A 22182-nucleotide genomic window follows, 5' to 3' on the forward strand; every position below is an offset into this window, starting at 1 on the left:
TACATCCCAGTCGGGCTCCGCCTCCTGGGGGAGGTATAAAGGTCACTGCTCTGTCTGGGACCCTTCAGTCTGGGATCGTGTATTATATATGGTAGCTCTATTGTAGAAGTCAATAAAAGCCTTTATTTCCTCGAGCATCTCTAGCCTCGTGAGTTATATCACGCATCAATTTTATTGACTACTAATTGAACTCTCGTCGTTGAAGAAAAAAAAAGAAAACGATACAGAGAGCATGGAGCAAATGTTAAAACCCGAACGTATTACGCTGGACCCACGTGCGGCGGGCGCCTCCAACACCTTCGACCACTGGTTGAAATGTTTTCAGGATTACCTCGAAGCCTCCGCAGCGGTCACCACGGACGCCGACAGACTCCGGGTCCTCCACGCGAGGGTAAGCGACGCTGTATATTTAGCGATCCGTGCGGCCACCAACTACAAAGGGGCCCTCGAGCTTCTTAAGAAGCGCTACATTAAACCGCCAAACGAGATGCATGCTCGATATCTCTTAGCCACTCGACGACGGCAGCCCAGTGAAACGACGGAACAGTATGCGTGCGAGCTCCTACAGCTAGCCAGGGGCTGTAACTGCAAAGCAGTGTCGGCAGACCAGAACATGAATGACCTCACACGAGATGCGTTTGTGGCGGGAATCGGATGGTCTTATATCCGACTTCAACTGTTGGAGCAAGGTAATCTCGATCTCACTAAGTCTATAGAGCTAGCGGATACGCTAGAAACGGCCTCCAAAAGCCTGGGGATGTATCCCGAAGACCACGTGGAGACAGCGTGGCAGGGACAGTCACAGACCCCACTTCGTCCAGCGGGTCCGAAAAGCTGCGTGATGGCGTGCCCACCCTAGGGCCTGCCGACGGCAGCAGCTCCAGGCGGCCCACGGTGTTACTTCTGTGGGGGAGTGAAGCACACTCGGCAGCGATGTCCCGCTAAAGCGGTGTTGTGCTCCGCCTGCGGCAAGAAGGGGCATTATTCGAAGGTATGTCGATCCAAACTTACATCCAGGAACAGCAGTGCGGCGTGTGACTCCCCGGAGCCGGGTTCCTCGTCGTTGGCATCGTCAAGGGTTTCTTTCACGTGCGAGGCCAGGACTTTGCCATTCCTGACGACGGAGTCGCAAGAGACGCGCGACCACCAGGGGTCGCTGATTTTGGTGCCATCGCCCACGTGCGACCTATGGGAGCAGCCATTTTGGTCGGCACCGACCACGAATGACCAGCAGGGGTCGTCATCATCCATCTCAGCTGCCTGCAGTGGCGCTCACAAACCAACGGTGGCGTCGATTATCCTGGACCAGGCAAAGCCTCACAGACTCGACAAGTCCATGATGGACATACAGGTAAACAAACGCACGATTTATTGTCTGTTTGACAGCGGGAGCACGGAGAGCTTTATTCACCCAGACGCTGTGAAGCGGTGTGGCCTCCAGATCCAGCCTGTCAAGCAGACAATCTCGATGGCGTCAAGGTCCCGGTCTGTCACCGTGCTAGGGAGTTGCGTGGTAAATCTGACGGTGCAGGGCATGGTTTACGAGAGCTTCAAGCTCCTGGTGTTACCGCACCTTTGCGCGCCAATACTCCTCGGACTAAATTTCATGGTTCACTTGAAGAGTGTAACCCTACAGTACGGTGGGCCACTCCCTCCGCTTTCAGTGGGAGAACAGCAGCCTCCAAGTTGTCCAACGCGCTCCACCTGTAGCCTCTCGACGCTTAAGATTACCACACCCTCCCTATTCCAGAATCTCGTGCCAGGCTGCAAGCCCATCGCGACTAAGAGTAGGCATTACAGCGCTGAGGATCGGATCTTCATTCGATCTGAGGTTCAGCGGCTCCTCAAGGAAGGGATCATACAACCCAGCGCTAGTCCTTGGAGAGCGCAGGTCGTGGTGGTCAAGAGTGGGAACAAATCCCGGATGGTCATTGACTATAGTCAGACCATTAACAGATACACGCAGCTGGATGCGTATCCCCTCCCGCGCATTTCTGACATGGTCAACCAGATTGCGCAGTACCGGGTGTTCTCCACCATCGACCTAAAGTCTGCCTACCACCAGCTCCCCATTCGCCCAGAGGACCGACAATACATGGCTTTTGAGGCGGATGGTCGCTTGTACCATTTTCTAAGGGTTCCTTTTGGTGTCACCAATGGGGTCTCGGTCTCCCAGCGTGCTATGGACCAAATGGTGGACCATAACGGACTGCGGGCTACCTTCCCGTACCTGGATAACGTCACCATCTGCGGCCATGACCAGCAGGACCATGATACCAACCTTCTTAGATTCCTACACACTGCATCTCGCCTGAATCTGACCTACAACAGGGAGAAGTGTGTATTTCGCACGCGCTGCCGAGCTATCCTCGGATACGTGGTGGAAAACGGGGTCATTGGCCCTGATCCAGACCGTATGCGTCCCCTCCTCGAACTTCCCCTGCCCACTAGCGCAAAAGCACTGAGAAGATGCTTAGGCTTCTTCTCTTACTATGCACAGTGGGTTCCCAATTACGCGGACAAAACCCGTCCGCTCATCAAGTCTACCTCTTTTCCCCTAGCACCAGAGGCTCGTCTGGCCTTTGAAAAACTAAAAGCCGACATCGCGAAAGCCACGATGCACGCTATCGATGAGTCCATCCCCTTCCAGGTGGAGAGCGATGCATCTGATTTCGCCCTGGCCGCCACACTTAACCAGGCGGGCAGGCCCGTCGCCTTTTTTTCTCGCACCCTCCAAGGCCCCGAAATTCGACATTCAGCGGTGGAAAAGGAGGCCCAGGCCATTGTGTAGGCCGTCCGGCATTGGCGCCATTACTTGGCGGGAAAACGGTTCACCCTGACCACGGACCAGCGGTCCGTGGCGTTCATGTTCAATAACACATTATGGGGCAAGATCAAGAACGATAAGATCTTGAGGTGGAGAATCGAACTCTCCACCTATAATTACGACATCATGTATCGTCCAGGGAAACTCAACGAGCCCTCGGATGCCCTGTCGCGTGGAACATGCGCCAGTATGCAGGAGACTCGTTTGCAGGCTCTCCACAATGACCTCTGCCATCCAAGGGTCACTCGGCTCTACCACTTCGTAAAAGCCCGGAATCTACCCTACTCGGTGGAGGAGGTCAGGTCCATAACTAGAAGCTGCCGGGTATGCGCGGAATGCAAACCGCACTTCTACCGACCTGACAGGGCACAACTCGTTAAGGCCACTCGTCCCTTCAAAAGACTGAGTGTGGACTTTAAGGGCCCCCTTCCCTCGACAGATCGGAATGTGTACTTCCTCAATATCATTGATGAGTACTCACGATTCCCTTTTGTCATTCCCTGTTCTGATACGTCTGCCGCCACGGTTATCAAGGCATTTCGTGATCTTTTTAGCCTGTTCGGGTACCCCTGTTACATCCACAGCGATAGGGGCTCGTCGTTCATGAGCGATGACTTGAGGCAATACCTGCTCTCATACGGGATTGCCTCGAGTAGAACCACGAGCTACAACCCTCGGGGTAACGGACAGTTGGAATGTGAGAATGCTACTGTCTGGAAGGCTGTCTTACTGGCGTTGAAGTCAAAAAGCCTTCCAGTCTCCCGTTGGCAAGAGGTGCTCCCTGATACGCTCCACTCCATACGCTCACTCCTGTGTACGGCAACCAACACTACTCCCCATGAGAGACTGTTTTCATTCCCTCGGAAGTCTTCCTCTGGGACCTTATTACCATCTTGGTTGACGTACTCAGGACCTGTCCTCCTGCGGCGACATGTTAGGACCCGCAAGTCCGACCCTTTGGTTGAACAGGTCCATCTCCTCCACGCCAACCCTCAGTATGCCTATGTGGCATACCCTGACGGGCGAGAGGACACGGTCTCGATTCGAGACCTGGCGCCAGCAGGGGGCTTGGAAACCCCTGTCACTCCCATACCTCCTGTTAGAGACCCCCCAACTATTGTTTCCCCTCCTGACACGGCACGGGCAGCATCGGGACCATCACTTAACCCTTTTACTCCCGTGTACAGCTTGCCTGAGTCCAGGAGATGGTCGCCACTTCAAGGCGTGTCCGAGCTCAGCGGATTGTCACCACCTCGGGGTCAACCGGCCCGTGAGACATTGGAGGAGACGTTGGACACCGCCTTGGGGAGAACGCCACCGCGAGTGCCTACTCCGGTGTCATCGCCGGTGTTGAGGAGGTCACAACGACGGTGCGGTCCCCCTGACCGTCTGAACTTATAGACTGATGAACAATTATTCTGTGGGTTTTTTTTGTACCCCGCCGGCCTTTGTCTTCAAAGGAGTGGTGAATGTGGTGAACCATCGTTGGTTCCCACCAGGTAGTACTGAGCCAGGGTCTGGCCAGTACTATGAGTCTGTATATATGTTGCTGTTGGGGTTAGGGTTGGGTTGTTCTACATGTTACTGTTGGGGTTAGGGTTGGGCTGTTCTACCTGTAATATAGTTATTATGGTACATCCCAGTCGAGCTCCGCCTCCTGGGAGAGGTATAAAGGTCACTGCTCTGTCTGGGACCCTTCAGTCTGGGATCGTGTATTATATATGGTAGCTCTATTGTAGTAGTCAATAAAAGCCTTTATTTCCTCGAGCATCTCTAGCCTCGTGAGTTATATCACGCATCAGACTGTTTACCTCGATGTCCATCATGGACCTGGCGAGTTGGTGAGGCCTGGACTGGTCCAGCGTAATCGAAGCCACCGTTGGATTTTGCGACGCGGCTGACAGCATCCAAGATGGTGGCCCGCACGGCTCACACGCGGCTGATGGTGTCCAAGACGGCGGCCCGCACGGCCCACATGCGGCTGAAGGCGTCCAAGATGGCGGCTCGCACGGCTCACGCGCGGCTACCGGCGCCCAAGATGGCGGCCCCCGCGGGTCGCACACGGCGCTACTGGGCTTGGAGGTCGATTTCGCCCTGCATACCTTCTTCCCACACCCGGAGCAGATCGCATCCTTCGCCGGGCAGCATTGTCGGGGGTGCTTCCCCAGGACGCAAAAGTAGCACTTTGGGCCTCCGGAGACTGCCGCAGCGGTCGGGTCATTGGTGGGACGTGGCGTGGCGTAGGCCTGTGGCCCTCCCGAGTACAGTGGTGGCGGCGACCGCGGTGTCCACGATGCGCCCCCGTGGTCGGGTGTGTAGGCCTCGAGATTACGGAAGGCCACCTCTCACGAGTCGGCAAGCGCCACAGTCTTGTGTAGGTCCAGCCCACCCTTGTCCAGCAGTCGTTGTCGGATATAGTTTGACCGGATACCCGTGACATAGGCATCTCTGATTAAGTCCTCAGGGTTTTGGGCGGCTGTTACGGCCTTGCAGTTGCAGGCCCTGCCAAGTGCTCGCAACGCACGCAGGAATTGATCGCCTGGTTCTCCTGGCTGTTGTCTGCGAGTAGCCAGAAGATGTCTGGCGTAGATTTCATTCGACTGTTTGTTGTACTGGCCTTTTAAAAGTTCGATCGCATCCTTGTAAGTTTCAGCATCTCTAATCATCGAGAATACTTGATCGCTTACCCGGGCGTGGAGCACGTGTAGCTTGTCGGTTTCGGTCCGGACGACGGAGGAGGAGGTGAGGAAAGTTTCAAAACCGCGCAGCCAGTGATCGAAGCTGTTAGAAGCTCCTACAGCTACAGTTCTAATTTATCAGGTTTTAGCATCTGCTCCATCCCAAAACTTTTGCTAATAAAATTGATGCACTATCAATCAAGCAAAGACTAGTTTGTATGCAAGAACAAATAGGCTTTTATTAGCAAAAGAATTGGAGCACACCCATGCCGATGAACTGGTCCAGAGACTGAGGCGGGGGGAGGAGCAGTCACCTTTATACCTGAACCAGGGGGGGAGGAGTCCCGGGCAGGACCGGCAGGGACGTGTCCAGGCATGTCACACACACACACAGGCAATAAGCTAACAGTGGTTTACCACAAATGCCACTTGAGGACACGTTTGGATATGAAATTTCCAGATTTGGTGGGGAGGGTGGAGGCTAGGCAGGTTTCTCAGAAAGAAAATCATGACTCAAGGAAGAAAGACAGAGTTTGCGACGGTGAGGATTTAGTTATGGTCAGAAACTTTGCAGCAGGACCCATCTGGGTCGAGTGCAAGGGCATGCATCCCAGGTCAGGAAGGATCGACAATTGGAGTCAGGGAGGAGTACAGTCGCATATTTATTCTGTCAAACTCTGTATATAATTAATCATTGCCTTTTTGTTCTGAAGCCTCATCAAGTCACCCTTGATTTATGACAGCAAACATAAAGTCAATCCCCGTTTTAAGTTGCTGCATTCAGGATCATTCCACTTTATTATCATGGATGTCATGCGGCTGGTGTGGGAACTTAATGTTGGGATTTCCATTTTAGTGTCAACTCACACTGCGACAAAGGTGGCATCATGCGATCTATTTGGCACAATTTTGGAGTAGCCTATCCTGCTCACCAACTCTCTCCCTCCCCTTGACTCTCTCTCCCCCGACTCCCTTCCTCTCACTCCCCTCGACTTTCTTCTTCTCATTCCCCTCAACTCTCTCCCGTCTCGCACTCACCATCTCCCTCCTCGGCCTTCCCTCTTGCTTGACCCTCCTACTCGCCAATTTCCTCCTCGACCCTTCCACTTGTTGCCTCGCACCCAAACCCTCCCACTCGTCTCCTCCCTTCCGACACTCCTACTGGTCATTTCTCTCCCCAACCCTCACACCCACCAGGGAGTTGGGAATCAGCCAGCAGGGGAGAGGCAGTATGCGGGAGGTAAGTTCACATATTTCTTCTGGGGTTTCAACTTTATTTTTAATCTTCGTTCCTTTACGATGTGGGAATTTAGAAGCGTAAAGCAGTTCACCTTACAGGATATAATTGCTTCGGATGAGGAAGGACTTACTTTTTTTTACATTGGTTGTAATGGGAAAATCTGATTCGCTAAAAGTTGTCTGACTTCAAGTTGCACTTTGCAATTACAATGTTAATCGAGGAATTACTGCATAATCTAGTGTGCCATTCAGGGGGCTACTGAGGGAATGCTGCATTGTCAGTTCAATGTTTTGCTGGATAATGGTCCCATGGAGCTATTTAAGAAGGAGAAGAAGCTCTTTCACTGTCTTGGCCAACATAACTCCCTCAGCTAACCTCGCCAACAGATGCTGATTTCATTGCGACTTCTGAAATGGCTAGCACACTTGTTTAAACAACACTTCACATTGTACGTGGGTGACCGCAAAGTGGGACATGATAACAACATTTTTTTCTCTTTCAAAAGCCCTCAGTAAACTGACAAATCAGAGGAAAGGAGTTCTCTATTAAAATAAGCAATCTTTGCAATAAATGAAATTACGTTAGGAGGTCAAATAAGGTTTTCTGACACACAACCACGTCCAACAAGAACACAGACTAGAATTGTTCAGGTACAGTCCCCATTGGCTGCTTTCAACAGGGTGTTGTAATTCCCGACCCACAGATTAAATGTCAGAGGAGAGCCCGCCCAAGATCCCAATGGCAACCCCCCCGTAAGAGCAGCATTAATTGGGGGTGAGGCTTCTGCTTCTCTCTAAGGCCTTAGAGAACTGCCAGCCAATCGGATGGCCAGTCAATCTGTCATCTGAGCCACTCAACCAGGAGTTGTGGCCACTGTGATGAGAGGCAATCCCACTATGTCGAGGGGCCCAGACTGACAGAGAAGTCCAGGGTCCGGCCAGGGCATGCCAACCCCATCTTGTATGCCTGTGGGGAAGCAGGCTGTGGCCTATACAAGGAACATCAAAACTGCTTCAAACACAGTGAATGAGACAAGTCAGCCATCATTAAGCAGGCTCAACTTAATAACCACCACATCCAATGGTCTAACTTCTCGAGACTTCTCATATTCATCACACACCAGCATACAAAACCCATCAGAGAGGCCATGGAGAACTACCAACATCACACCATCCCAAAAGGCAGCAGTCTTCTCATCAGTAATATCTGGCTCCCCTTACTCAGGAAATACATTCGTATCTGTTCCACACAGTCGACCAATCAGCTGGAAGAATGTTAACATGGACCGACCTATTACAAAGACAATAGCCTGACTAATCAGTACTAAGATCCCACCCAAATTCCCATCCTCCTCTATATTACCACGTTCACCAATTCCAGTCACTCCTACAGATGAGGGGTAGAGGTATGCTCAAGGCCTGCCATTTCTTCCAAGAAACTCTTTTGAGGCAACAAAAAGTCTTTTCAAAGTTATATTTTACGTGGTGTAGCTGTAAAATCATCTTATTCAACAATAAAGCAATTTCATGACAGGTTAAATTGTTGCTAACACTATTCATTGTCTTTTTCACACAATTAACCTTACACACGTTTCCAATTGAGTGCCCCTGAGGAGGAACCTTATACAACATGACATCCATATGCAGCCCTGATCCCGCTTTTATCACTCGTTGCACGTTAATGGAAAGTTGCTTCATATATAGCAAGTTTCATGTGTGAATCTACATTCACAAGATGGAAAGCTGAATCTTTAGACACTTAAAGGACTGCAACCGGAGGATTAAAATTTTTCTTTGATTGTCATTCTTGGTTTTTGGATCTCTTTGCAGAATGCATAGGAAAACAAAGGTTAAACTGACCAACTGTCAATAAGAGAATGACTATCCAATCAATGAAAGCAAAGACGATGGAGGCGATTCTCCCATCCTGCTGTGCTGATTTTTTAGTGCAGCAGACTGGGAGATTTCAGTAGTGCCAGATTAGCGTGATCCGTGCTGGGCAGACAGCCCCAAGCATGTCTCCCAGTGTCGGATTTCCAGTACTGTCAGCTCCACACTGGAAATAGGAGACTGAAGTCTCAGGGCCCGCTACCCTCTCTACCCCATGCCTGAACTACTTCACTCCAGCTGGGTTTACAGGAGGTCCCCACTGGCGGGGACCCTGTTGGAGTGAAGGAGGGGCAATCAGGGTGACGAGGTGGTGTCCCCTGGGCCTTGACACTGCCAGCCTGGGCCCCCGGCACTGTCCAAGGTGCAAAGTGCCAATTTTCAGGGGCACCTTGGCACTGCCCATTGGGCATGGAGCAGCACCAAGAGGGCAGGGCCTTATGGGGGGATAGGGCCTCTGGGGACAATTGGTGGAGGTGGGGGTGGCGGGTCCTGCTGCCACCCTGCATTTGGAATCGCGAGCAGAGGGAGGGAGGCCAGCGATTGGGACTCGGCATCAGGGTGGGGGAGTTCGGCCTGCAAGGTTGTCAGGGGTGGGGGGGGGGGGGGGGGTGATTGAGGCGGGCTGGACCGGGCATGCTTGGGGGGACCAGCGATTTGGCCATGGGGGGGATGTGAGGGAACCGGAATGCCAGGATTGCAGGGCTGGCCAGTAATCAGGAGGCCGGCAGACAGGGGCTACTGCGCATGTGTCAATCTTGGCGCTGACAGATTAGCGCATGCACAGTGGCCCGCTCAGCACTATGCTGCCGGCCTCTCCAGCAGGAATAGGCCCCACCCACAGATTTCTCACTGGAAAGATGGAGGATGAGAGGAGACCTAATAGAGGTGTATAAAATTATGAAAGGCATAGATAGAGTGAACGGTGGGAAGCTTTTTCCCAGGTCGGTGGTGACGTTCACGAGGGATCATAGGTTCAAGGTGAGGGGGGGGAGGTTTAACACGGATATCAGAAGGACATATTTTACACAGAGGGTGGTGGGGGCCTGGAATGCGCTGCCAGGTAAGGTGGTGGAGGCGGGCACACTGGGAACGTTTAAGACTTATCTCGATAGCCACATGAACAGAGTGGGAATGGAGGGATACAAAAGAATGGTCTAGTTTGGACCAGGGAGCGGCGCGGGCTTGGAGGGCCGAAGGGCCTGTTCCTGTGCTGTATTGTTCTTTGTTCTTTGTTCTTACGTGATTTACACTGGTGCACTCTGCAGTGCGCAAAGTGTGGAAGATTCTTGTCTAAGCTCCCACTGAAGAAACCAGTGTGAATTACTCCAGTTTTCAGAAGATTTCAACACTTAAAACTTTTTTGAGGAGAATGGCCCCCAATATCTGTATTAAATAGTGACAAAATATAAAGTTACAATCACTGTAAAGAGAGGATGTTGAATGTAATGATGCGAGTGTTCAGTTCCTTCAGTTACTTGAAATAACTAATTTGCATTTTGTAATTCAAAATCCAAATTTTCCTTTGTCTGAAATCTCCAAGGTTGTGAATGCACATTGAAGAAAAACCTCAGAAGGTTTCAAATGCAATGTATCAGACCATGCAGCATGAACTCTAACATAAACCAGCTTTCTTCCAAATAAAACTTAACAATAGCAGATTTCACCTGATTACAGAATATTAATCTGCCCCTTCTTGAGTGTGAATCATAATATGTGCCACTCCACTTATTGTTTGAATAATACCAATCCCTGACCAACATCTGTAACACAATCAAGGTTACTTCAACTTGACAGAATTCTCAAGAGCATACTCCATCGCAGGCAGGAATTGTTCAGGTGCAGTCCCAATGTTTTCCATTCATTATGGAACATCACAGTTAGTATGAGTTCCCAATGTGGACTCCTGGTGGGGGAAGCTTCACACTGGAAGTACACATTCTGGAATGCTCCCTACATGCACAGAACCAATAAAGCAATTTCATGTCAGTCAAAAGCGAAAAGCTGAAGGTTTGGGAAGAAGCAGTCAGATAGATTCCTCTCCTTAAACAAGGGGAGTGCTGCCAATCAGGGCTCTCTCCCTCGAGACAGAGAACATCTGAGAAGTATTGTTTACAATTTAAATAAAGTTGTCAATCATCTGTAGGAATTGAAACACATCAATTGTCTGCTACTATTGTTTCACAATGCCAGCATGTCAACAAACACACAATACATACAAGGCGAATAACATCTCATGCTTGGTTCCAAGTTACAATCACACATAGGGAGGTCATTCAATTTATCATATCTGTGCCAATTCTTTGAAAGAGCCATTTATTTGGTTCTTTTCCTTTGACTGACTAAATTCTGAATAAAGCAATAAGGATATAATGAGATATTAGCATATTAAGGACACATTGACCCCATTTAAAAAATATATTCTTGCATGTGATGTGGGTGTTGCTGGCTAGACCAGCATTTATTGCCCATCCCCAATTGCCCTAGGGCAATATTAATTGGGACACACACTGTGAGTAGTTGGTGAGTCCAATAACAAATGGGAAACCCAGAAATGTGTTCAATGAGCCTAACAGTGACTCTGAACACATCTATCCCATTTATCATCCAATCCACTGCAGCAGGTTAATAAGAATTGTGTGGCCACATCTCAACTCCAGTATCTAAAGGGATCTGGGAGAGTTTGTGGCTGAGAAGATAGGAGCAAATTCAACAATAGGTGGCTTAAAGGTTGTGCTCTGGTTCACCAATACCTCCCCTGAATTGGTGCTGGAGCTGTGAGGAGCCAGAGGGATATACTATTCCCTCGCAATAGAAGCAAACCTGTGGTAGAAATGAAGAGGGCATGGCTAGAGGGAGTAACTGGAGCATTAAGTGCCTCGAGATGTTGTGCAGGAAACATTTCAATGACCTAACCAGGTGGGAAATAGTGAGTACAACTGAACATTCACTTCATCCTGCTGAACACATCACCACAACCCCTAACTGGGCCTTATCAATCCTACTCCTTCACATCCGTCCTCACAGCTACTTACCTTGCAGGTGAACCTATCTTTCTCTATGCACTTCCTCAAAGTCCTATCTATCTATCTGACACTGCCAGGCATCCCTATCCTTATCCAATTTCATGCCTTTCGCTAACTCTCACCCTCAGTTCAATTATCAGATGAATGCATGCACTCAATCATATTTTTATCTTTCAGCACAGTGTGACACTGTCAAAGATGCCATCTACGAAATGAAATGTTCAGCTCAAGCTTTGGGTGTGAAGAGCAGGGGAGTTCTGCCAGTGTCCTGGACAACGTTCATTCCTCAACCAACCTCACTAAAATAGATTATCCTATCATTTGTCTCATTGCTGCTTGTACAACATTGCTATCCTCAAAATGACTGCCCCAGTTCCACTTGTTACAACATTGGCTGCAACTCCAATCCAATTAAGTGAATTTGAAGCCCTTAGGGACACCCAGGAGTTGTTAAAAACAGTAGCTCTTCAAGACAAAAACTTTCATGAATATGAAATATGAAAAAAAAGCTCATGAATATGCTTCCCCTTCAAACGTTGCGCTGATGTTTAGCAGAGAAGGCAAAACTGTTCACTTGATGAGATAACGACACACTGAATCATAGGTGAGGTTCTGCTCCACATGTAGAATTGGATTTTGCATCCTTCATAAAGTCTACATCAGAATAAATGGATTGTATTAGATTAAGTACTGAATTAATGTAACAAAACTACACAGACATGCATCTCCTTTCTTCAGATGATTGATCTCCAGTGTGCAGGAATCAAGTTCAGAGAAAACAAATATAATGGAGCTAGAATTTATTTATGTCCTTTTAAGACATTTATATGGGAACACTCAGAAAGCTGCAACTAAGTGTGGGCCAGGAACATCTCATAATATCTGAGCATGTGGCAGCAAAGGATTAATTGAATTTTGCATTCAATTGGTGATTCCGAACAGCACTTGGTATAAATGGGCTGAGACAAGACCAATAGACAAAAATTTACACCTCATTTTTTTAAAGAAATAATTGATTTTTGACAGGCTTCACCAACTATTTACAGTTTAACCTATATGCTTGTCAGAACCTTTCTTCGTGAAAATAGATCACTCAGCCATTCTGTCCATTTGATTTCCCCCTTGCAGGATAAGCTACGACTGCCTTCCAAATACAAAATCTAGATATTTTAAAATCTGTCTGCTGCCTTAGCCTCCAGCATGTTTCCTGGTAAACTATTACAATTTATTTGAAAATGTCATTGAACAAGTGGTCAATCTACGGAACAGGCTCCTTCAGGGTATGAGGAAAACAGTTACTGATGCAACCAAAATGCAAATTAGATGGTCTTTTATTTTTCAAAAATTAACATTCTGGGTTAGAGTGTTATGAGTAATTGATGGAAGTGTCGCAGACCTGGAAGAAAATGAAGACTTTGGACCTATGGTTCATAAAGTTCTGCACTATAGTGGTTTTCCTGATGTCAAATCTGGTCTGTTGCAGACTATTTGATCGCGTATGATTGCTGGGATTAGTCAGCACCCCGATTATCACTGTACCATGCAAGCCTGGATTGCAGAAGGTGAACTAGTCTTTCTTTCTCAACCAGCAATTTTCCAATGTTCATATTTTGTTGACCAGCCTGTGTGGATCCATTCAAATTGTGCCCTTCCCAACCCTGAAATTGTACCTTTTGTCCCTGTTTGACCTGAAAACATAGGTTCAAATTCACTTTCTCATGTTGTATTTCGCATAGCTCTGTTGAGCCATTTCTTATCGAGGCTGAATAACTCATATTCGAATGTCTACTATATCACAAGCAATATGATCAAATATATATAGCTATGACACACATCTTCACTGTCATGTTCAATGTTGGCTTGTCTGCGATGAGTTATTCAATTCCAACCCAAGCAGCCATTAAGGTGACACCTCCATTCATAATCTTGTATTCTGATTATTATTCTCGGTGGACATATATCTGAACTACCAAATAATTAAGATTGTGTTTGAAATGTGTTATGTGGTATTTTGTTCATATGCTGATGGAAATAACTGTCAATTCAAACAGAGATATGTGCATTAGGTTTTAACCCTACACTGCAGCAACTGAAAAGGGAAGAGTCTGAGCAATTCTCAAGGCTATTTCATTCCCTGTTAGTGATGCAAAGTGAGCTTTAGCACTGCCAGCTAAACAGAGTTCTGCTACATTTGATTTCACCATAGAAATAGAAATAGAGCGATGGCCACAAGTTGCCCAACTCTGCAACCTCAGAACAAATGACTTCTGGAGCTAACCAAGATCAACCCAGCACAGAATCATTACCCTTCCTGTCCTCTCCCATGTTAACAATCAATCTCCCAATGCCACCGCACCCCCCCCCCCCCCCCCCCCCCCCAGCCCACCCCCCCAACAAGAGCTCTGTTGCTCCTGTCCTTCTGTATCAGGTGTACAAAAAATGTTCTGGAATTTTCTTCTTTGTCAAATTCTGTCCTACCAGGTGCACCTCCTCACCCTCTATATTTACGAATAGTATGTCTGTATATTGTAATGGTACATTGAAGTGTAAGCAAACAGAAACTTAAACCCATATCGTGGCTATATTACTTGAAGTATATTTCTTCCACAGGCTAAAAGCTATGTATGCTTCATTCAGACAATTGTATTTCATTAATGTTTATGAAGTTAATATCTAGGCTCCTTTTCGATTTTTAAGTTAATGTTTGGATAATGTGAAGTAAAATAGCATAAACTGCCTTACAAATGTTGTCATAATGTGAAAAGGACAGATGGAAAAAAACCTACTTTTCCATCAGCCAGTCGCACACTTTTCACTGCACACATCACCCACCCCATCCAAGGTCACAGAATCTTCTGGGAGAGGTGCAAAGGGCCAATTAGGGGAACAGAAATGGGATAATTTCTCTCCAATTATTCTAACAGAGATATTGGTCCTGATTACTGCTATGTTTATGTGGGAGCATGTCCCTTTAAGGGGCAAGCTCTCGGAGGGTCATGTGACCTGTTTGGCCGATTGGGCCAGAGCACGCGAATCCTGGAGTTGAGCGTGGGTTGTCCTGGCCAGTTAGGTAAAGTTTATATCACTCTGTGTACACAGTTACTCACTTTAATAAACCGTTCATTCTTTAATCTACTTAGTAGTCGCCCGTCTTTGCAAGATACTACAGCCTGCCTCTTGAGTTAAGTGATGTGCACCCCTGTCAAAATGCATCCAGCTCTCACTTGAGGTAATATGCATGGTGAATCATCATTCATCACGCCACATTTTGTTCCACAAGTTTGCTATTCCATAGGAAGAACTGCCAAGCATAACCTCATTTTGTCCAACAGTTTGGTCTCCTGAACCTCTTCAGTTGAGACAACGGGCCTACATAAATCTAGTTCCTTCACTGTTTTAGAGATCAAATCACCCCTAAATCAGACATTCAGCAGATGGTCATCCTCATTCTAACAGTTTTGATTACTCTGCTGAGCAGATTAGTGTCAGAGTATGCGAGGTTCCAGAAGCCTGCTTACCGTAACCAAACTTTTGTAAGTTGCCACTTACCAGTCTCCCTTGAGATCTGTACAAATGCTTCCACACCGCTTTCTCCATAGTTGCCCTCTGAGGCTAAAGTCGAGACGTAATTCCACCCAAGCGCTGTAACAATATCCACCATGGCTTGAACTTGGTATGAATCAGGTGGGACTACTCGGGAAAAGAAGTCATATCTACTGTTATCACTGAGCTCTGGGGCAGTTGATGCATAGCTGATCTGAGGAATCTGTGGCAAAAAAGAACAAATATACCATTCAAAATGAGAAAAGTAATTAAATATTACTTCATTCAGATTCAAAATTAAAAACTAAGCTGGTAATTGTCAATGCTGAGTTTTAAATAGTCCCCTTACCCTCCTCCCCCATAAAACAATGCAATTTTCCATAGCTATTATGATCACTCAAAACTGCACAGCATGTGATAGTGTAACTGCAGTCATATTAGATGATGTGGAGATGCCGGTGTTGGACTGGAATAAGCACAGTAAGAAGTCTCACAACACCAAGTTAAAGTCCAACAGATTTATTTGGTAGCGCAAGCTTTCGGAGTGTTCCTCCTCCTTCAGCTGACCTCACCCGAGCGAGGTCGTAAAATACCGGCCATTGTCTCTGTTTCTTTCTTCACAAATGCTGCCAGAATTGCTGAGTTTATCCAGCATTTTCTGTTTTTATTTAATAAAGTAAAGGCCAGTATATTCATTGCAAATACCTTTCAGTTTCTTCAGCTTATGCCCCAATCCATCTACATCTAAAATAGTTAACCATTGATGCATTCCTTATGTGGACCTCTCATACCTCACCTATATGGCATACAGGCAGGAAATGTTAGTATGCTACTCAGCCATGGGGAGCATCATAACTCAATCCAATTCTGTCCTCACCAATGCTCAGCGTGTACTTTCCAGCACAGATCATTGGGAAGCAACCAGAAACCAAATCTGGCTCAGCTAACTCAGCACACAGATCAGGACCTAATTTGACAACGTCCTATTCAAATAGGATGGACACACACACAGGAACATGCATGTGCACACACAATGCAAACGCACACACACATTGCGTGCACAAAGATGTACGGATGTATAGATGCATGCACAAGTACATGCATGGATGCTTATGCATACATACACGCCCACCCCAATTGTATAAATCTCTGCTGATTCTCTTTGCTCTGAGCTCTGAAAAAGGGTCATCTAGACTTGAAACGTTGGTTCTATTCTCTCCCCACAGGTGCTATCAGGCCTGCTGAGATTTTCCAGCATTTTCAGTTTTTGTTTCAGATTCCAGCATTCACAGTATTTTGCTTTTACATCATTTGAATGTTGCTTCCTCTGGTATCTATTCAAGTAAAATTTTGGATGCAAAATTCAGATGAGTATCTCCACTATTGAAGCCAGCCAGTCTCACGGTCACATGTGGCACAGTGCAAGCCTTTGGCAGTTAAAACAGTGAAAGCTAAAAAAGTGTTCTAGTCAAACACCAAATATTTTTTTAAAATCCCTGACTAGCCACAAAATATTTCAATGTGTGGGATCTATCTGGAGAAGAGCCCTGGCGAGGGTGGCTCCTGTACTTGCTGAACTGAGGATATCATGATGTCACACAGCCCAATCAGCGGGCACATTTTCCAAATTTCAAACACGGAGGCCCATTCAACACATTCACACCTCGCTCACAAAAAGAAAAATCAAGGGTTTAGCCACATGGTGGGCCCTGCACTAGCCTTACTTATGATGTGGAATTGCTGGTGTTGGACTGGGGTGGGCACAGTAAGTAGTCTCACAACACCAGGTTAAAGTCCAAGGGGTTTATTTGGTAGCACGCGCTTTCGGAGCGCTGATCCTTCATCATGTAAGTGCAGGCTGCACTCACCTGATGAAGGAGCAGCACTCCAAAAGCTCGTGCTACCAAATAAACCTGTTGGATTTTAACCTAGTCTTACTTAAAGAGCTAGGCACTCAACTTGAAAGTAAGGCAACTTTGTGTAACTTTTATTTCCAAGTGTCTAGAAGTTCTGTGGATTGATTTTGGACATTGTGTATTTAGTTGCTGGATTTGGCAGGCAATGCTGCTGCACCTTCACAGGGAGGACAGAGGATTAGATGAAAGCAAACTACTGCAATGCTGGAAATCTGAAGTAAAAACAGAAAATGCTGTAAGAACTCAGCATTTCTGATTAGGCACGTTACAGCCCTCAGGACTCAGTATTGAGTTCAACAGTTTTGGATTATGACCTTTTTCCTCCATCTTAAACCTTTTTTTTAACATCCAAAACATTTTTTGTCTCAATGTAAAACCCCCTCCCTCACCAGGTCATCTGTCATTTGTTCTTTAGTTTTGCTTTCACTGAGCACTAACACTTATTCTTCCATGAACACATTCTGCTCTCTTACCTATTAGCACCTTTTCCTGCTATTAACGCGTTCTCTATCTTGTGACCTACACATCTTTGTTGCAGTCTATCTGAGCTCGTATCAATCACTGACCTTTTACTCTGCTTCACCTGCTCCATCCCCTCTTTCACAGGATAAAACCCATCACGTTTCTCCGTCTCTTTAGCTCTGAAGAAGAGTCATACAGACTGGAAACAGTAACCCTACTTTCTCTCTCCACAGACGCTGCCAGATGTGCTGAGCTTTCCCAGCATTTTCTGATTTTATTATTCGAGGATTGGATGATGTGTCTACACAAGGGCTAAAGTTGCAGCACGTCTGGATCCACAGCAGACAGGGAGAAGAAGCAGACGCTGCAGAGAGGGCCTTCTGCCAAACAGGATCCGGACTCGCCCATGCTATAGGACAGGCCTGCTATCACCTCGCTGTGCCCATCAGCAGTCTGCAGTGTGCCACCCCATTGAGATTCACATCTGAGACCATAGCACCAGAGTTAATCTGTGACTTTACGGTCTGGGAAGCTGATACCCGAAGCATCTTTCCCCCTGGTGTGATTGAATTGAATTGAACTGAATTGAATTGCTGCTCATTCACACATATTAATTCAACACTTGTGGATTCCAACTCTGTACCACCCTCTAAAGAATGCACAGTGCCAATATCTGAGCTGGTGACTGTGAGTGTCACATCAAGTGACAGGGCCACTTCGCATTCCATGTGCATTTAACTACACCTTAAGTCTGTCACTTCTCAAATTTCAAGCCATTAACACCTCGGGCGGGATTTTTCAGCCGCGTTCGCCCCAAGGTCGGAAAATCCCACCCAAGGTCAATGGACCTTTGCATGGTCCATGTCCTGCCTGCTACGATTCCTGTGGCAGGTGGGGCGGGATAATTCTGTCCCTCGGCGTGGATCCCACACCTGTAAGATTTGGGTGCAGGAACAGCAGACGCCACACCCGACATGACAATCCTGTGCGTGAGGTGACAGCACCAAGTTTAGATGCTGCCTCCCTCCAGCAGAACCTATGTGAGGCAGGCTGCAAAACGGGAGCCCCATGCCCCAAAAGCAGCACATGCCAAATTTTAATCTTACATCTTTTATTCTTATTGCTTGGGCTTTATTACCTTTACAAACCCGCTAAGAAAGCATCAGCCTTTTTCAAATGCACATAACCTTCCCGTCTCTGTCTTCCCCCAACCACTGAGTTTAGGAATGTGTGGCCAAGTGCCTATCTGTCAGCGAGATGAGGTCACACAACCTTTTCCCACTCGAGAGTATCTGTCACTGCTCAAACTGTGTCTTATCATCTCTCAGCCAAGCTGCCAGATGGAGACCCATGCTACGGTGGGACAGTCCATCACACTGGAGACGCAGGAATAAGAGTGAAGGATTGATATAAAACAGCTTAACCTGCTGTTATACCTCCTGCCATCTGATTGCAGTGGTTGTGAAGACACGGAACAGTGACTTGGGCAGGTAGAGAAGAATTGAAAAGAACAATATTGAACAAAACACTATGTAAAATATGTTTGTGTATGTCAGTCCAGAGCTGTGAAATTCGGTTCTGTCCTGATGGATTAATCAATGCTACAGCAGGAATTTTACCCCCAAAATGGCATCTGCGGTTTGCCCACACACTTCTAGGCAGCATGCCATGTCCACCCAGGGGGCTCAGGGAGAAATTCCCCTACATGGACCTTAGTGAGGAACAGTATGTGAGACGTGCCAACTTCACAAAGGAGGCCGTCACTGTAATTTGCCACCTGCTGCAGCCTCAGAACAGAGCGAGAACGATACAGTCAGGGATTTTTATACAACTGTCTCTTTCCAGACTCCAGCCACACCTCCACTTCTCACCCAAAACAACAATCTGAATCCATCAGGACTTATACATAGCATTCATAACTTCGCCCTCACTCTCACACGCTGCTGCAAATTTCACAGTTACAGCTCAGCTTCCCCTCACTGACAGCTTATTCAACTATGATCAGCCAAACCAATTGCACTACAGTCACTGACGTGCCTTCTCTTGCAGGTCAAGGTGATGTACAACAGTGGCAACAACCCTGAACTAGTCTTCCCCGTGACAAGGTACGCTCGCCATCATTGCAGTGGCCAGCTGTGTAACTGAAAATATAGGAGATGATAGTATTTTCATATTCAATCCTTCTTCACCCTATCCACCCTCCCCGCCCCCACTCATCATACAATCTCTTATGATTTTCAATCCGTAACTGGTATAAGTATGCACCTCTGGCCATGCCCCACTCCCCTCATCACAACCCTACTCTTGTGACGTCATACTTTCAGATACCCAAAATAGGTACCCAGATATGTAGCCTGACCAGGCGGTAGTGCAGGAGCAAAAAGTGGTAGATGAAGAAAAGATCATAGAATCCCGACAGTGCCGAAGGAGGCCATTCGGCCCATTAAGCCTGCATCAACAACAATCCCACCCAGGCCCTATTCCCGCAACCCACGGGTTTACCCTGCTAATCCCCCTAAGGGACAATTGAGCATGGCCAATCAACCTAAGCCGCACATCTTTGGAGTGTGGGAGGAAACCGGAGCACCCGGAGGAAACCCACGCAGAAACGGGGAGAACATGCAAACTCCACACAGACAGTCACCCAAGGCCAGAATTGAACCCGGGTCCCTGGCGCTGTGATGGAGCAGTGATAACTGCTGTACCACTGTGTCGCCCAATGAAGACAATGAAAAAACACCATCACTTGCATTCATGCCCATTAGCTCAATTCACACATCTCAAAGATGAGATTACAGACACAAAAGGCAGTGCAGATGCTCGCTTGTCTTCAGCAAGATCACACACGAGTTCTGTTGCAGAGACTGAAATGAGAATTGAATGGGGGAGCCTATCGGAACAAGCAAATGTAATGTTGTCATTTATCTCAAGAGGCTTGGAATACAAAAGCAGGGATGTACTTCTGAGGCTTTATAAAGCACTGGTTAGGCCCCATTTGGAGTACTGTGAGCAATTTTGGGCCCCACACCTCAGGAAGGACATACTGGCACTGGAGCGGGTCCAGCGGAGATTCACACGGATGATCCCAGGAATGGTAGGCCTGACATACGATGAACGTCTGAGGATCGTGGGATTATATTCATTGGAGTTTAGGAGGTTGAGGGGAGATCTGATAGAAACTTACAAGATAATGAACGGCTTAGATAGGATGGACGTAGGGAAGTTGTTTCCATTAACAGGGGAGACTAGGACGCGGGGGCACAGCCTTAGAATAAAAGGGAGTCACTTTAGAACAGAGATGAGGAGAAATTTCTTCAGCCAGAGAGTGGTGGGTCTGTGGAATTCATTGCCACAGAGGGCTGTGGAGGCCGAGACGTTGAGCGTCTTCAAGACAGAAATTGATAAATTCTTGATTTCTCGAGGAATTAAGGGCTATGGGGAGAGAGCGGGTAAATGGAGTTGAAATCAACCATGATTGAATGGTGGAGTGGACTCGATGGGCCGAATGGCCTTACTTCCGCTCCTATGTCTTATGGTCTTATGGTCTTAAGTTGATGGTATGTACAATGTGATGCTGGGTGTACTGGTTCCACCTTGGTACAAGGCAAGAGTTTTTCCAGTGTGAAAATGGTGACCAACTCCATGGGAACACTTCTGGACCCATCGCTGATGCGGTTGATGGCTTAGGTCTCAGCTCCTATTCAGCACAAGCAGAAGCCATCTTCCACCCCCAGGGTGTTGCAGTGGAAACTCAGGCTGAAGACATGCAGGCTCAGCTTGTTCTCATGCAGGTTTGCGCTGTTGCCATCACGGCTGCAGATTCCAATGCTCAAAGGGGCTTGCGGGACTCACAAAGAGTCCACCAACCTGCACTCCAGCAGGTTACTCAGATTGCTGAGACACTGCCCTGTGGGAATGGCAGTGGTTCCATGAAGCACAAATACACTATCAGCTAGCATTTGTCCTCCTCCTACTGCCAGTGCCCCTGCTGTTGCCTGTCAGCCATTCAGTCCAGACTGCTGCTGCCCATTCTGAGGTGGTACACACTGAAACTGGGCCTTGTAGGGTCACAGCTGTGTGAGGTTGACGTGCAATCCCATCTGCCATCTCCTCCTAAAGGAGGTACCACTGTATAGTAGCACTGGGACAGGCACATGGAAGACAGGAACTAAAGGAATGCACAGAGGTGTACTGAATATTATGTGATTTATTAGATAGGGCGGCACGGTGGCAGAGTGGTTAGCACTGCTGCCTCACAGCTCCAGGGACCTGGGTTCGATTTCCGGCTTGGGTCACTGTCTGCGTGGAGTTTGCATGTTCTCCCCGTGTCTGCGTGGGTTTCCTTTGGATGCTTGGTTTCCTCCTACAGTCCAAAGATGTGCGGGTTAGGTGCATTGGCCATGCTAAATTACTGCTTAGTGTTCCGGGATGCGTAAATTAGAGGGATTTATGGGGTAATTATGTGGGGTTATGGGGATGGAGCCTCGGTGGGATTGTTGTCAGTGCGGGCTCAATGGGCCGAATAACCTCCTTCTGCACAGTAGGGATTCGATGATTCTAATGATTGGTGGGAAGGGAGCCTTTCTGCTGCTGAACGAATGTTT

At 47.6% G+C, this 22182-nt stretch overlaps 1 protein-coding gene across 1 annotated transcript in view; it reads right to left on the reverse strand.

The window, feature by feature from the left end:
* LOC144499224 (metabotropic glutamate receptor 8-like) overlaps positions 1-22182 on the reverse strand; it is a 472228-nt gene that overhangs the window by 285810 nt on the left and 164236 nt on the right. The window contains exon 2 of the mRNA XM_078221343.1: positions 15207-15423. Coding sequence (XP_078077469.1) covers positions 15207-15423 — 217 coding nt within the window. The remainder of the gene's footprint in view (positions 1-15206; positions 15424-22182) is intronic.

This window comes from Mustelus asterias, chromosome 9, assembly GCF_964213995.1.
Source record: "Mustelus asterias chromosome 9, sMusAst1.hap1.1, whole genome shotgun sequence".
In the NCBI taxonomy this organism is placed as follows: Eukaryota; Metazoa; Chordata; class Chondrichthyes; order Carcharhiniformes; family Triakidae; genus Mustelus; species Mustelus asterias.